Source organism: Mytilus trossulus, chromosome 6 (genome assembly GCF_036588685.1).
Source record: "Mytilus trossulus isolate FHL-02 chromosome 6, PNRI_Mtr1.1.1.hap1, whole genome shotgun sequence".
Lineage (NCBI taxonomy): Eukaryota > Metazoa > Mollusca > Bivalvia > Mytilida > Mytilidae > Mytilus > Mytilus trossulus.
Window position 1 is genome coordinate 32,356,801 of NC_086378.1, and position 17,605 is coordinate 32,374,405.

The following is a 17,605-nucleotide window of genomic DNA, read 5'->3' on the forward strand; positions in this document are numbered from 1 at the left end:
ATCGGCCTAATAATTTAAAGAATTATATATCAGAAAATCATATCTTAAGCGGCACCCTCATCAAATGAGTGGAAATGCTTTAAATTGAATGAATTCTTAACTTGTTTACTTTTTTTCTACTTCTCTCCGCTTCGTTAGTACCCAATTTCCGGTGGCGATGATACACAGTGAATTAGGAAAGGAAGGGGAACATGGGTTGTTTAACTACTGTATCATTAGCCTGTCAACACTAATGTTGTAAGTTCAAATTCCAAACGCGCTAGATGCTCTTAACTCGACAGGATTATCAGTTTTCGGACCAGAATTCCGTGGTTCGATCTCTCGGGGAATAGCAAAAGCAAATCGTGATGAAAGGCGTTTAAGAAAATGTAACACTAAATCAAATCAAATCAAATCAAATAAAGGCAACAGTAGTAATCCGCTGTTCAAAATTCAGAAATCGATTGAGAAAAATACAATCTGGGTTACAAACTAAAACCGTCCGAGGAAAACACATCAAATATAAGAGGAGAACCACGACACAACAGAAACACAACACTAAAATGCAACACACACTGAAACGAAGTATAATATAACATAGGCAATCAAAGGTTGACTGATATAGCGATATCACTTTCAAATTCGCCAACCCCTTTTTTGCATATGCATCAATATATATCAGACATTACATTAATTTTTTTTTGTGAAAAACTGAAAAAAAAACACAAACGCGCTCATTTACATAATAAGACATTTAAATACAATAAAACAATATATGTTTAAGAACATAGCTAAAACAATTAAAAACAAAACGAGCCAGATCATGATAATAACACGATAGTAAAATTGTAAAAAAATAACGATCCAACTTGCCACTTTTTTTTTCATTTAAAATAAAAAATCATTTGATTCAGAATAAGAATCAGAAAAAGTGGTATAATTGCCGATGAGACAACTATCTACTACTAATGATCAAAGAACAATAATGTAAACAGCTAGCTATATGGTATTCAACAAGGAGCCACACCTATACCGTGTATATAAGGCCCCGGCATGAGCTCGAGTGAATGTGATGCACGTCTAAAGTCTGCAATTTATAGATAATTTTTACTACAAAGATTAAAACTGACGGCATACGTATGCATTGATAATCGAAATAGCAGTTTTAATGTCAAGCCTGAGAAAAGATAAATAAGGATATTGTTGGTGGAAAAAATCCACCGAGGCAATAAAATATTACAAATGGTAACACTGGGTTGTAGTTCTGGTCTAGTACTACTGTCGACTAATACTGAAATAAAAATCTGATTACAACTCGAGATATCCAATGTCATATTTGTGAAAAATGGCAATTATTTAAGTATTACACAAAAAAAACCCAATTCTTGTAATTTAAAACTGCATGAAGTTGTCAAACAATGTTAAAAATTAGAAAAAATAAAGAAAGACTTATACATAACATATTAATATTCAATTTTAAGTTTTATATTGACCGGAATTCAAAAAGGTAGGGCGGGTTTTATAATTCGGGATTCACTTCTTTAATTTGCTATAGGAGTAGGTCCAGTAAGAACCGATTTTGGCCTCAAATTTTAAGTTCATCTGACGAAAGATTTTGACAATTTTTTTAACACTTAAGTGTCTATTTCATCTGAATCAATTAGTTTATGTGAAAGATTTTAACTGATTAAGTCATTAAAAACGATCCGATTCAAGCTCAAATATGAAAAATCTACAAAATATGCCGGAAAATGTCACTTTTCAGATGGTTTTTGTCAAAAATAAAGGTGGCCGCATCCGTGTTCATCCACAACCTTTATATATGTTACGTATTATCATAAAATACAACTTACTTTTTCAATATTTAGGATGAACACGAATGCGGCCACTTTCTTTTTACACGAAAACCGTCTAAAATTTAATTGAAATGTTATAATTGTGAAGATTTCAGTAATTTAGCATGACTTAATGGTGTTAGTACCCGATTTATGTGCATTGTATTGTCAAAAAACAGCCCATATTTATGAAGCAGAAGCATTCATAAATAACTAAAAGTTTAAGTTTTAACAATTTTGTAAAACTGTTATATTTTGGGGCCAAAACTGGACCTACTCCTTTATCGCAATGATTAGATGTTGTATGATAATCAATGAGACAACTATCAAAATCAGAGACCAAACTACAAATATGCAGCTTTAGGTAACCCACTGGCTTCATTAATAACTGTATACATTATGGTTGTGATGCATAATTTCTATATAACTGACTAATATGCAGTGCAATACTAGATTGTGTAGGGTGTACGATAAGATACCAGACAATAGACGAAAACGCAGATCACGAAGCAACAACATACGTTACAAAGTTGCTGTTCAATATTCCAAAAATGCGAATCACAGTGCACGTGGTTTCTTTGAATTCCATAGAAAAATTGTAAAATTTCATTTCACTTAAAATGTCAAAATATAATGTTACGCTATCGTATTAATTCTACACGCTATTTCCAAATTAGAAATTATTTATCAATCCCTGATATAAGATATAACGAAGAACATGCATTAACGCAAAGACTATTCCTGGAAGCCTTAGAAGTAAACAGTTATATAATTATTCCTATGTTCTTTTGTTCATATGTTGTTATTTTGATTTGTTTTATTTGATTCTATTATATGATTTCTCTATTTTCAGAATGTCTCCATTCAGCTGTGCAACTGCAATTGTAGCCTTAATAGTCAGTACTTATGGCCATGATTGTAAAAAATACAACCTGACACCATCAGACCAATCTCTTATTGATATGATGAAGCATTACCTGCATACCTCACGGAAAGCTGACTGTCCTTTAACACCTCTACAACAAGGTAAGACAAAAAGTAGAGAAATATACAAATCAAGGTAGCTAACAAAAAAGTATAACGAAAAGCCGAACTCCAAGGAACATTTTTCGTTTTTGATGCGTTTTGTTATTTGATTTTTCCATGTGATTTGGACTTTCCGAATTGATTTTCCTCTACGTTCAGTACTTTTGTGATTTTACTCTCTACAGGAGGAGTCCAATAAAAATAAAATTACGGAACAAGTGAAAAACAACTGCTATATCGATTAAACAGAGATTTGGAGAACTCCAAAAGGAGAAAACAAGCATGTGTCGACAAGATAAGACTTTCCTGTTATGTATCACCCATAGTACAAATTCATACTCAGTAAAAATGTCATAAATGGGAAAAAGACACAATTGATAAAGTTACAGATCAGACGAAAAGACCGCTCAAAAATAAAACATTCTTTCTATTGGATGTGATTATATAAAGAATTTTGTTTTTGTTAAATTATAGAAATGTTTTAAGAATAGAAACTTTTAATTTATTTGTGAAAAAGAGTATTCACGTGATCATATCCACACCAAAAGGTTCTTTACAAATTGAGCTTGCATTAAATCATAAATGTAAACGTTAGCCAGAGACAAACACGTTAAATGTAATGTATTATTTAGATGGACTAATCTTCTCTAGTCATGCATCTTCAATACGCTTTCATACTGTTAATTAACGCTTAAATTTGTATATTTAAGATATTGGTGTGACATATGTAAGATGGGGAAAGAAAACTTGTCCTGAAAAGTCGGACATTGTGTATACTGGTATGTGTTTTCATTTTCATCATTATTTTTTACGTACATCAGAGAATTCTTACACATTGAATATATCGCAGGACGGTTTTACTTGCATTGCTTACTACAGTTTCCTTTCTTTTCATAAACATATAGTTCTGTACTTTTGAATTAATGTTTAACCCATAATGTATTATAAGTTTTCTGTATTAACAATTAACAATTTCAACAAATGTAATATCGTATTCATCGGAAATTGTCTTTTGTTGTCTCAGCTAAATTTTAATATCTAACATGCCTAGGGTCTGGAAAAGGTTGAAGTTGTTGGCAGAGAAATTGTAAAAAAAGAAAAGAATAGCTAATGCTTGTGAAACAATCTTAATATAAAAAAGAAGATGTGGTATGATTGCAAATTAAACACAGTTTTAAAGTCGAACTTAAAACCCTCTACTATATGCATGTTTATACATTGAAATTGGAATAATAAAATTTGGTATTTGAAATAAGACAATCATCTTAAATGTCTTCAGGGCAGGTCGGAGGCAACTCTTATTCTAACAAAGGAGGAGGTTCCAACTGGCTCTGTTTACCCAGTGATCCTGAAAATGGTAAAGCGCACTCCTATGCTAATGATGGACTATATGGTGCCGAGTACCAGATAAACTCCAGCAATAATCCATCCGGGGTTTCTGCAAATTTGTATGACAAAGAGGTTCCATGTTCTGTTTGCAGGCGGAAGGGGAAAGTTTCTGTTTTAATGATAGCAGGTAGTTTTGTTATGTATTTTGATCATTATCCAAATAACATAAGAAATGTGTTCTAGATATGGTACTTAATCACATAAAATGTAACATTGTATTGTTGACTCTGAGGCTCAAAATGAACATGACTTTGAATGCAAATTCTTCAAATATTGAATTGTTCTGAGTTACTGCAATGACAAAGTCGAGGTACACATATATATATATATATATATCAGTCTAAAAATTTGAAAAACGGTACTGATATAAGATGTTATTCTACGAAAATGTTGTTATAAAATCGTGTTGACAAATATTTTGGCTCAATATATTGTTAAAACTTGTGACACTGAGGAAGGCCATTTGTTGAGCCGAAATATTTGTGTTAAAACTTGTGACACTGAGGAAGGCCATTTGTTGAATTTTCGTAGAATAACATCTTATATCAGTACCGTTTTGCAAATTTTTAAAGTGATATAATTTTTTCCTTACCTACATAGTATCGTCTATTTTAGACGATCCGGTACATAGTAAACTTGCTGGTTAGTCCTTTTTAGTAACAGATTTGTGATCGAATTCGCGTTTCTTTATCGTCAGAATAAGTTACGTAATCGACAAACTTATTTCAGAAGTGACATAATTTAATTTTCTTCATCGACAAAATATTTCATGTCCAACGTTTAAGTTTTCATTGTTTAAGTCGAAGTTTTTTTAACAGAGTAACACATTATTTATAATCAACCTCTGTCATTGGCATTTTCATTTTAACGGTAAAGGATCAAATAAGGGATCTCCGAAATTTCTATTTGTTACGAGGAAATCATTATTCAATCGAGAATAAGTCTTTGTTAATGACACATATAATGAAAAACAAAGCAGTTGAAATGATCAAATACTTTCGAACTGACTGAACCAAAAATTCAGAATCTAGAATGTGTGTTCTGTCATAAACAATCATTATGGCTTCGTCGTGCGAATCGACGAGATTATGTTACATGTAACTGATCTTACCTGTAGAAACAGTTGGTGCGACCTCGATAAAATCTTTATCAATTAAATCACTGGGGTAAAGCTGATGACCGTAACGGCATTCACGGTCATCCAAAGATGTAGGATGAAAAATTAGGTCAGTATTTTTATTGTCTGTTAAGGTGTTTCTACATCATTTTCTTTACAAAGCATACTTTGATACGATGTAAATTTATAAAAGATTCACACGGAAGTCACAAATCTCTACCGAGGACATGTATAAAACGGGAATTTGGATTTGAAAAATTCGCTAGGATGACCGTAAATCGTAATCGAGATGACCGTAACAGGATTACCGATTCATAACAAGGCTGACCGTAATTGGTTAAAAGATGACCGTAAATTGTTAAGGATGACCGTAATTTATAAAGAATGACTAAATTTAAAAGGATTACCGTCAGTTGAAAGAAATATCCATATTTGTATGCAATGTTTTTTGTTGAGTTTGTCGCAATAGGGGCTCGGTTAGTTTTTTTAAACTATTTGGCGTATTTTGAGTTGATATGAAAATGATAGTAAAGAGTATAATCGATGTTGTGAGTAGTTTTGATTTTAATGGACACTATAGACAATAGACACCTGCAAATAATAGGTGATTTTAACTGTGTAACTGAGTGGACCGTATCAAATGAAACTCGTATGTCTGTTTATTTTGCTGTCTTCTGCATATTTAAAAAAAATGCAACTCAAAAACCAGGTTAGTTAGTTTTTTCTCTCTCAAATATAGACTTAATATAACTTTTACATATCTAAAGGTCCTGCTATGCTTTAAGGTTTATGTACCCTTCTGTTGTCATTTTTGTACGAATTTTTTAAACATCAATTGTATCAAAACTACAGATTTAATAAATAATAGATACAGTCCATTTTAAACATATACTAGGGGAAAACTTGATGCAAAGCATTATTATTTACTGTTGCCTAGCATTTAATAGAAAAAGAGTACTTTGTGGCAAATAAACCAAGATTTTTATAGAAAATCCACAGCCTTTAATAAAGAGATTTTTGTTATAAAATTTGAAACATAGATTACTCACTTGCTTTTCTATGATGTGCTAGTTGGATTTTTTTTTACAGAAAGTTCAAACCAACCTGTAAATTTCAAAATACCTCTTGCTGAGTCACTAAAGTCGAAAGCACCCTAAAAAGTGTACTTGATTTGGTCCATGTTTTTATTTGTTCTAACCAATAACTACATTAATAAACTTGTTTTAAGGAAATCAATGCTAGCACTGCATGCAATAATCCTATATCTATCGGTCATCAAATTGCCAAAGATAGAACAAGGAGTAATGCTGTGGATTTTCTATAAAATTTCCATATGTTTAGCATTGAAGCAACACAAGGCCCTTGAAACGATATAATATAAATGGCTGTACATCCATTGCCTTTTTGACATTTTTAAAAAGCTGTATTTATTATATAAAATTAATAGGAATCTCAGAAATAAAAAAAATATTTTGGCCTGTAGTTGGATGCTACATATGAAGAACCATGTATTTGATTTTTGTCCACCTTTATGATAATGTTGTCTTATAAATACGTCTTACACCAACACGATTAATTATTTGATACAAAAAAGGTAATACAAATACGGATATTTCTTAGAAATGACGGTTATACTATAAAAGTTACAGTCATCCTTTATAAATTACGGTCATCCTTTCGAAATTACGGTCATCATTTTACCAATCACGGTCATCCTTATTATATGTTACGGTCATCTTGAAAATATTTTAAAGATGATTAACGGTCATCTTAACGAATTTTTCAAATCTAATTTCCCGTTCTATACACGTTCCTCGGTAGAGATTTGTGACTTCCGTGTGAATCTTTTATAAATTTACATCGTACCAATGTATGCTTTGTAAAGAAAATGATGTAGAAACACCTTAACAGATAATACAAATACTGACCTAATTTTTCGTCTGACATCTTGGGATGACCGTGAATGCAGTTACGGTCATCAGCTTTACCCCAGTGTTAATATAAGCGATAAATATTCATGACTACAATGATAATGAATTTATTGGAGTCACATCCACTGTTTCTACTGTAAACATTAACTAGTCGGTTAGTGCAATGAAGACACTTTAAAAAATTGAGATTGTTGGTTTATTCTTCACACCTTCGAGGTATTAAAATTATTTCAGTGTTTATTTAAAGTTAAATTTATTTTCATATCTCTTCTGTTTAAAATTGTCGAAACTTCCGTTTAAGATTTCTGTTGTAAACTATATATTCTATAGTAAGGACCATTTTATAACAAATACCATTTTGTACAAGAATACTTTCTTTATAGAAGTATAGATCTGCTGGTTATAGATTTTTTTTTATAACTTTCATTATTGTGACGACGCGCTATAAAATTCAGATTAATTTATAAATGAAGTTGTATATAAATTTTTAGCCATAAACACACATCTTTTAAACAGTTCGACGAGTGCGTCAATGTTACAGTAGTCTGTTTACTGTAAGTTACTAAGCTTGGCCCGATTCATCTTTCATTTATGGAAACTAATTCACCACATTCTGAGACATTCATTTTTATTTCACCATCAGACATGGAGCTACATTTGTAACAAAAGGAAAAGTCTCAAATTTGAGAAATTTGACATGATATACTGAAACTTTCTTATAATCAATTAAACGACTGCTTTTCTTTGATATGTGATTTTTCATGGTCAAACTTTTTCATTGTTATCGGACATTTTGAGATGTTTTATTGTAAAAAAAAATGTTTTTTTTAAAGAAATCAACATTCAAAATTTAGAACTTCATGAACATGTACAGGAAGCTGAATTATTGCACATCTATGTACTTCGATCTGTGGCGTCCTTAAAATGTTCTGACCGTCCTAAGATTTAATGTACGGAAATGTTTCGGTAAATTAATTTCAAATCCGAATTGAATGTTTATGACACACAACAAGAGAAACCAGAATCTCTTCATGACCAAACGTATGTACACGTTGGCGCGATTTAGAGCTTTTCAGAAGGAGTGAGATTCCACCCTTGTTGAAAGCCTTGTGGAGACCTTTATATTTTCAAATTCCCTCCGTTTTTCTCATCGATGGAGTGTGGTCTCTCTGTAAATTACACCATATCTTTTCATTTTCCTATTTACCGAAGGTTCCATGTGAAAACTTCCATTGGATCATATCAGTTAAACTAAATGTACAAAACAGGCTCAAGAAAAGGCGAAATTTCTTTTTCAAACCCTAAACAGGCTTTCAGTAATATTTTTTAACTATTTAATAATAAGTAAATATTAACATGTACAAGTATTTGATAAAGTACAGGTATAATAAGTTATCAAAAGTACCAGGATTATAATTTTATACGCCAGACGCGCGTTTCGTCTACATAAGACTCATCAGTGACGCTCAGATCGAAATAGTTAAAAAGCCAAATAAATACAAAGTTGAAGAGCATTGAGGATCCAAAATTCCAAAAAGTTGTGCCAAATACGGCTAAGGTAATCTTCTCCTGGGGTAAGAAAATCCTTAGTTTTTTGAAAAATTCAAAGTTTTGTAAACGGAAAATTTATAAAAATGACCATATAATTGATATTCATGTCAACACCGAAGTGCTGACTACTGGGCTGGTGATACCCTCGGGGACGAAACGTCCACCAGCAGTGGCATCGACCCAGTGGTGTAAATAGTTATCAAAAGTACCAGGATTATAATTGTATACGCCAGACGCGCGTTTCGTCTACATAACGAACGAACTGCCCGGTATCCGACGTAAGAGTACACTTTTTACTGCACGCGTAGTCGGGTGCGTTCACTGCGAGGACACTTGTACCCAACTACGCGTGAAGTATGAGTACAGAATCGTCCCATACAGGACATTTTCTATGTTATCCTAGTATATTATCCGACAGTTAAGAATAGAATTTAGTCAAATTTTGAAGTTGAACATTGGGAATATTGATTTTTGCCACGGATCATTTAATTTTTATGGAGGAAGGGGCCTGGTAGTTTTTAGAATACAATTTTCTGACCCTGATTTCGACTTAAAAATCTGCTGCCTCAATATTTTGTCATATAAAAGAAAATTGTCAACAAAATTTCCCTGTTAAACTAATAGAAAACAGAAAAAAAAATGTGTCTATAAGACACAGATGCCTGCCAAACAGGAAGTAGACGAATGACAGACCTGAAAAGGGGAGACATGGTACAATTTACCTTGATAAAGCTTCAGACCAAATACCAAACCAGTCCGACATACACAAGCCAATATATATTTGACAAAAAATTCATAGACCGGACGTACAGACGTACAGTTAAGGGTAAATCTTAATGTTCCGTCGCCTTAAGGTGGGGACATAAAAATCTGGCCAGCGGGCAGCGAAGCGGTTATTAAAATATTCTGAGATATATAACTATATACCCCCCCCTATTACTCCTCCTGAAAATCAAATGTTTCGTGTCTTAGCAGATGTGTGTTAGTACTAAGTTGTTCAATTAACGCGGTTAAGCAGAAATGTATGAGTATTTCGACAAAAATTGGTTAATTAACACCAGAGATTCCTTCGTTTGATCGAAGAGTTTTCTTGCTTCAAGCTGAATAATTCACACCGTTCTACATTAAAAACCAAAGTTCCGGCAGGCTTTTTCACGTCCTAAATTTCCAGACCTGACAATCCGGGACATTAAAATTCCACTTTACCAACAAAAAGATAATCCCAGCTTTATTTCTTGATAAAGGGTCTCTAGTAATAATGATACGAAGTCTGAATTAACTCAGGTTTTAAGAAAAACATACGTGTACATTCTTGATTTCAAAAGTAAAAAAAATTTACATTATATTTGGCCTTTTTTTCTGTTCTGACTTTAAAGAAATGACTACTTTTCTCCCAATCGAAATGATGCATGGACATATTTTGTTTCATATAACTAGTATTAGAATTATTTTCAATATTATCGACACATGAACGTTTGTCAGCATTGTCAATCTTTTTCACGTTAAAGTACCAATAGTTCGGTCACTACTCAATTGCGTTTGTCGATAACGTAACTAATTTTGACGGTAAAGAAACATCAATTCGATCACTTCTCTGTTACGGGCTGTATATATATATATATATACATAAACAAAAGTCTAAATTGAAAACTACGTTCAAACCTATGATTGCGTTGGATAAAAACCGCAATTTTTATACGTGTGCTTGTAAATACAGCACAAACAACATTTTCCAAAAGACCAAACAAGTGAAAAAGTATATTTAAACAAAACGCATTTGACTAACTGATGTTCTTTAACCCTGCTGATTGTCAAATAAAATTGATCACAAGATGTAAAGAAATGGATCTTAATTTAAATTTGAAACTTAACACAAAAATATAAACTTGTGGCCAAGATGTTATGCCACAAACATATGGTGTCAATATCTTTTTTGTACACCAGATCCGGGTTATATAGTATAAATGTTGTTATAATGAAACTGCATACATTGTTTATGTTATACATGTATCTATATGTGTTGCTTTTTATCTTAATCAGGAAGAAAGTCATGTTACAAAGGATGGAAATCTGAGTACAGTGGTTTCTTGTTGAGTGAACACAAGAGTTCTAACTCTAAAGACTTTATCTGTATGGACGGAGACGCAGAACCATTAGACAATCGGTCCTCCAACGAAGAAGGTGCTTTGTTTTATCCCGTCAGAGCTAAATGTGGAAGTCTGAGGTGTCCTCCATACAAAGATAATACAGAAGTGCTTTGTACCGTTTGTACAAAATAAGGAAACAACAACATAATATTGTCGTCTTTTTACTTATGTAATATGTAAAAGTTTTGAATAAAAGGTATTCAATACTCCTTAAATTAACGTCACACGTAAGAAAACGGTTCTATATCGTTTGATATATACATTTGTATAAAAGTTTATGTTTGCCGGTTTGTTGATTTTGAAGAAAACGAGTGGTGATTCTTTTGTTATTCTCGTTTTTATGAGATGTTGTCGGACAGGCTTATCAAGTTGTTTTTATCACATTGTAGCTTTTTATTGTGTGATATGTAATGCTGTAAAAGTAAATATCCCTAATACACAATAATGGATGTAATATTAATATTAGTTTTGCTTTACTTTTTCTTTTTATTGGAATTCATATTAATGACTTAATCATGAACATAACACTGCATACATTTTGTGTATCCGAAGCGCGCAATTATTTAATCTTCTTCAAGAACACTAGAAGGAGAAAACAAACATATTAATAATCATGTCAGTATCGAAGCACTGACTACTGAGCTGGTGGAACCATCACGTTATTACATTCAACCACCAGTGGTATCGACCCAGAACTGGTAATCCAACTTCTGCACAGTTTTTACATCTGAACAGTGAACAAATATATGGTGTTCTTCTTTGTTTGCATCCTTTGAGAAATTGAGGGCAATGTGATCCCCTAAAAATAAAGCTAAAATGAATTGATAGAAGCCTATTGATGTTTTTGAATCAGTACATGTCAAAGATCAAGGTCACTAAAAAAAAATGTTGATTTCTGGATGGTATTTAACCCTGAGTTGTAACAATATTCATACAGATGCAAATGAGCATTAATAATACATTTTTTATTGTCTTCAAAGGCAAACTTATATTTTGAAACCTTTAAATACAAATGTTTCCCAATGGATTTGCAGTATTTGAAGCATTATTCGATGTGCCTGACTTGGTACGAGCATTTCCTCTGGTAAAATCTACTAAATCTCGCATTATAATGACAACGATATGTTACCAAACACACAAGACATAATACGTACAAATGTCAAAAAAAGGGTGCAAAGAAAAACAAAAACACATTTAGCTAAAGATACTCTAACGAAAAAGAACAAAATAAAGAATGAAAGACAAGAATACAAAAAAAAACAACCTAACACAATACCACATATTATACAGAATGGACTATTAGAATTATATTTTATTTAAGATGATCAAATCAAGAAAATATCCAACGAGAGATGAATAGTACGACGGTAGAAGTTCAGCTACAAAAAAGGAGTGTAAGAATTGTGAAAAGTTGTCGAAACTATACAATTAATATCTACGTTCGGCGGCAGTGAAAAGGTTATACGTGGTAGGTGTAGATCAACAGCTAATTGCAGGATAAAAAACACCTAGTCATTGTGTATCTGGTGTATGTGGGTACAAGAGGATATGCGATGGGCAGCTTAAAGTGGTAGATAGCGTTTCAGATCAAGACATCTCACTGAAAACGAGCGTTGTCAACAAAATTTACGCTATGGGAGACGTCCCAAAACTTGAAAATGACCGTGATATAAGCATGCATGGTTGTTCAGAGGTTGTCCTTTGTTGAGGGGGTTTATAAGTGTTTCGATTCTCGTTTTTTTATATAGATTATACTGTTAGTTTTTCTGTTTGAAGTATGTTTGCACTAGTCATGTTGGATCACTTTATAGCTTGCTGTTCGGCGTGAACAAAATCTCCGAGTTGAGGACGTACTTGTCCCTATATTTTTTTAAAACTTTTTACAAATTGTGACTTGGATGAAGAGTTGCCTCATTGGCACTCATATAACATCTTCTTATATCTATCGGTGCTAGAATAATGAATTTGAAATTCCAAGATTTGGCATGAAACCGTCTAGATGATTGACAATCGATTTGTTTGCAAGGTAACCTAAATAAAAATGATTTCAAGTTGTCTAATTGCCTGCATTTGTTCTTTCGTTGGATTTTTTTTTCAGGCGGAAAAAAAGAAAAACGTCACAACAATGTTTCAAGTACAAATACTGGGCCAGACCAAAAGGATAATACCGAAATGAGTTAACAGTAATTGTTATAAATATGCAAAGACATATTAAAATATCACTCTAACACGTAGTTAATATCACATAGAACGTCAGAACCTAGAATATATAGTTCAAGACCATCATGTATTATTTGTGAAGGTGATACTGAATATTAATCATCAAGGTCTTGACATCTTCCGATGAACTCTTATTGAAAAAGGACGAGACGTTCTTTTGCATAACCCAGGTTCATCAACTTGCGGCTTAGACACTTTTATAAAGTCGGAGCAGTCGCTGCAAGCTGCAATAGAATGGGATCGGAAATGTATATCCCACTTGCAGTTACATATGTAAAGAAGATGTGGTATGATTGCCAATGAAACAACTGTCCATTAGAGATAAAATAACACACAAAAATTAACAGCTATAGGTCACCGTGAGGACTTCAACAATGAGCAAAGCCCATACCGCATTGCCAGGTTTAAAAGCTCCGAAATGACAAAAGTAAATTACTTAAAACAAGAAAACTGACGGCTAATGTATATACGAAATAATGACAAAAAAATATGTCAAATAACAACAAACGAAAACCACTGTATTACAAGAAAATTGCTTCTACGATGGGCAAAGTTATAATTTAAATTCAAATTTTGTAAACAGTTAATTCATAATTATGATCATTTCAATGATAGTTCGTGTCAAAACACAAGTGATGTCTACTGAAACCTCCATCAGAAGCTGCATCGACCAAGTAGTTGTTAATAAACGTTTTATTGATACCGGGCTTCTTATTATGCAAACCAAACGCGTAATTTGTCTAAAAAAACGCTCTAATACTAAAAGTTAAAAAGAAGTTGAAGAGCATTTGTAACCCTAAAACCTGAAATATGTGGCCAAATATATCAAAAAGTAACTACATGTAATAAAGGGGTACAAAAATCAGTTTTGTAATCAATAAAGTTATTGATAATTGTGACTACATAAAATTTACTTCGTGTCAACACAGACTGTATCAGCAAGAATATCAAGCGAACTGATATTCGAGCTAAGTATCAAACAATAAAATGTAATTTTTTTATCCACAATTTGTCTTTGCATCATGTTTTCTTTGTTTGCGAAATGAAAATATAATAAATTAGCTAGTATAACTACGTGTACACGCCCATTCCATAACGCCGATGGACATAAACATGCGACGTTGGTGAACTTATACTAGAACATGACGTCGTTTCCATATGTTTTTGAGAATCAAGTACTGCGCATGGTCGTGTGTAACAAGTATTAGTTAGTAAGATCAAAGAAAACATGTACAGGTTGCGGATAATAATTATTAATAAGTTACAGAGAATATCTCAAATTTCACATATTGTTGACCATTTGATGTAAAGATGTATAATGATGATAGAAACTATGATATTATCTATTAGAACTACTTTTTAAACAATTATTTTTAATTTTGTTATGACCAAAACATTGTTTTACTTAGTAAATTGGACTTTTGACCTTAAAAAGTGGAATATGCTTCTTTGTTATAATTTTATAATTGTGTTTCCAAATAACTTCTAAATAATTTTAAAATCGTTGTGAAGGTTTATGCCTACATAGTAGTTCCATACTTTACGCTTGTAATAATTAACGGTGAGTTTTTGGCTACATTTCATATATGGCCAATTAGAAGAAAAAAGATTAAAAAAAAATGCGTTATACATATTGCATTGTTATTATAGTTGGCTCATTGAAAATAAATGCCTCAGATCACTTGTGTGATTCCTGCTCCAACAATGTTCAAAGTGTTATCACAAATATGATTCCAGAACGATCCCAGCATTTTGGTGCAACATTTATAATTAGCCAAAATGTACTGCAAAGTCCTAAAAACATTGGATTTTAAAGAAAAAAATCAAAAGCGTTAAAAATGAAATACTGTCTCTCGTATGAGACTTTGAATTCTTCTTCATCATTATTTTGATAGCATTGCTAAAAATTCCAATATATATATATTGATATGGTAAAGAATCTTTCGAAAGGTGAGACGTAGTATTTTTTGAAATGATGAAAAATTGTCTAAAAAAAGATAGTATGCAATTGCTTCGAATATTTAATTTTGATGAAGGAGTTTTCCTTGTAGATATTTAGTTGATATCTTGTACATATTTTTTTTAATTAAACAACGGCAACTGGACATTTAACAAAATATGGAAATTACGGTGTCCTTTATATTTTGTCATAACTTCTAATTGGTTTAAAGTTTAGATTGGAAGTTTCTGTCAGGTAGAGTTGTTTCTTTTGGTATTTTGAAAACAAATAGAAAAAGAGGAAACAAAACAAAACCAATATCGACCAACAATCAAACCATGAATTGTTTCATTGTTTACGGACACAAATATATCAAATATTGTAGAATGTCATCAATGCAAAATTTCACTTACATTTGTCAATATAGCTCCTCAAATACCTCAGTATATTTACATACATGCCCTTCACAACTTGTATTCTTAATGAAGGTAAATTAAAAAAAATGCTTGGGACGCACCAAAATTATAAATTATAAAATTCATATACCTCATCCATTACGTTTACAATTAAAAAAAGGGGGGTCTGCTTTTTTCAAATAAGATAAGATATTTAAATATGTTTAGAATCGGACTTCTTTTGAAAAAAGTAAATCACAAAAATACTGAAGTAGTGGAAAATCAATTCGGGAAGTCCATAATCACATGGACTGAGTTTTACTGTTCGTATTGTTGTGTATTTGTTTTTTCTACAATGGCTAGGGGAATAGGGGGAGGTTTGGGATATTAAAAAAAATATTTTATCCCGTCGCATTTTTGCAATTTCCCCAAGACAGGAGCCTCTGGCCTTTGCTATTTTTGTGTGAATATTAATTTTAGTTTCATGTGTATATTTTGGAGTTTAGTATGACGTCAATTATCACTAAACTAATATACATTTTTGTGGAAGGGCCAGCTGAAGCATGTGTCCAGATACGGGATTTTCTATCTGCATTGAAGACCCATTTTGACCTTCGGCTGTTGTCTGCTCTTGGGCCGGGCTGTTGTCTCTTTGACACATTTCCCATTTCCTTTTTCAAAGTTCTCATCAATTTGGAATTTCTACTATATGAAAGCTCGTTAAAAATATATATTCAATCAACTTATATTATGATCATATATATTTGAATGTCTAATTTCCTCTTTTAAAATCCTCATGAAACAGTTATCATCTGTCAGTACATGCTAGGCGCATGGTGGCCAAAATAAAATATGTAACAAGAAGTTGTAAGTTCTTTCTGAGATGTGCATTATCAAATCAGTGTGTGAAGGCGATTTATGGGTGAAAAATATTTATATCATAACATTAGTGTATAAAGGTTATGTTTATGTATATATCATAAAAGTCCTTTTTGAAATTTAAAGATATACTTTCAGGTTAAATAACAAGGACGTGACAGCTAAAGCGTTTTTAAAAGATGATTGTCTCAATATAAAATTGAGAATGGAAATGGGGAATGTGTCAAAGAGACAACAACCCGACCAAAGAAAAAAACAACAGCAGAAGGTCACCAACAGGTCTTCAATGAAGCGAGAAATTCCCGCACCCGGAGGCGTCCTTCAGCTGGCCCCTTAACAAATATATAATCGTTCAGTGATAATGAACGCCATACTAATTTCCAAATTGTACACAGGAAACCAAAATTAAAATAATACAAGACTAACACATGTATAGAGAATTCGGTTACCAATAAATGCTTCTTGGAAATATTTACCTTTAAAAGAAAAACATGAAATTAAAATAAAACTGTTGCAGAATTTGTATCAATATTGATTTGAAAGTAACATCTGGTAAATTATAAATATAGCGTACAGGAATTTAAATTTTCCCGACTACACTCACAATTAAGATAAAATTAAAAGATCATGATTGCCATTGCAAATGTTGGATCAAGAATTTCCTTTCAAAAGTTATGCATTGATTTTTAACTTTTATTTAAATCTAGAATCGTTTCACCACAGAAAAGGCACGCGATTTCTTGAATCGATGCAGATTTTATCTATAAAAAAAACAACATATAAGAGTGGTACCCTCAAATATACAAATATTCTACTATATTAAAATAAAAGATAAAAGTTATATACACATCGCAATTGAGATGCATGTTTATTGATTATTTTAAGAGATAATATTTGACAGATTGTTCTGATGAAGGGATTTCAATACAGTCGTCATGAATATCAGGCTTTGCATTTTATTTGCTAGAAAAGCGTTTAGTCAACAAAAGCCCTATTGACGCTCGAAAATTTAAAAGTGAAAATAAAGTTCGAACCTAATTGGCTTTGTTTAACCGATATCCTGAAAGAAAAACTAACTATTTACTTGATACATTCCTTCTGAATTTTTACAGATCCATAGGGGTAACCATGTGACGACGTTAAACCAATTACAAGGTGATCATCTGCCCGCGGTGTGATCGTTAACGTGAATATTGT

General features: G+C 32.2%; 1 protein-coding gene across 1 annotated transcript; it reads left to right on the forward strand.

Moving 5' to 3' along the window:
- Positions 1–157: 157 nt before the first annotated feature.
- On the forward strand, positions 158–11,107 carry LOC134722497 (short-chain collagen C4-like). Its single transcript, XM_063586118.1, has 5 exons — positions 158–237; positions 2,668–2,840; positions 3,551–3,619; positions 4,120–4,356; positions 10,869–11,107. The coding sequence occupies exons 1-5, from the start codon at positions 158–160 to the stop codon at positions 11,105–11,107; spliced, it is 798 nt and encodes a 265-aa protein (XP_063442188.1).
- The last annotated feature ends 6,498 nt before the right edge of the window (positions 11,108–17,605 follow it).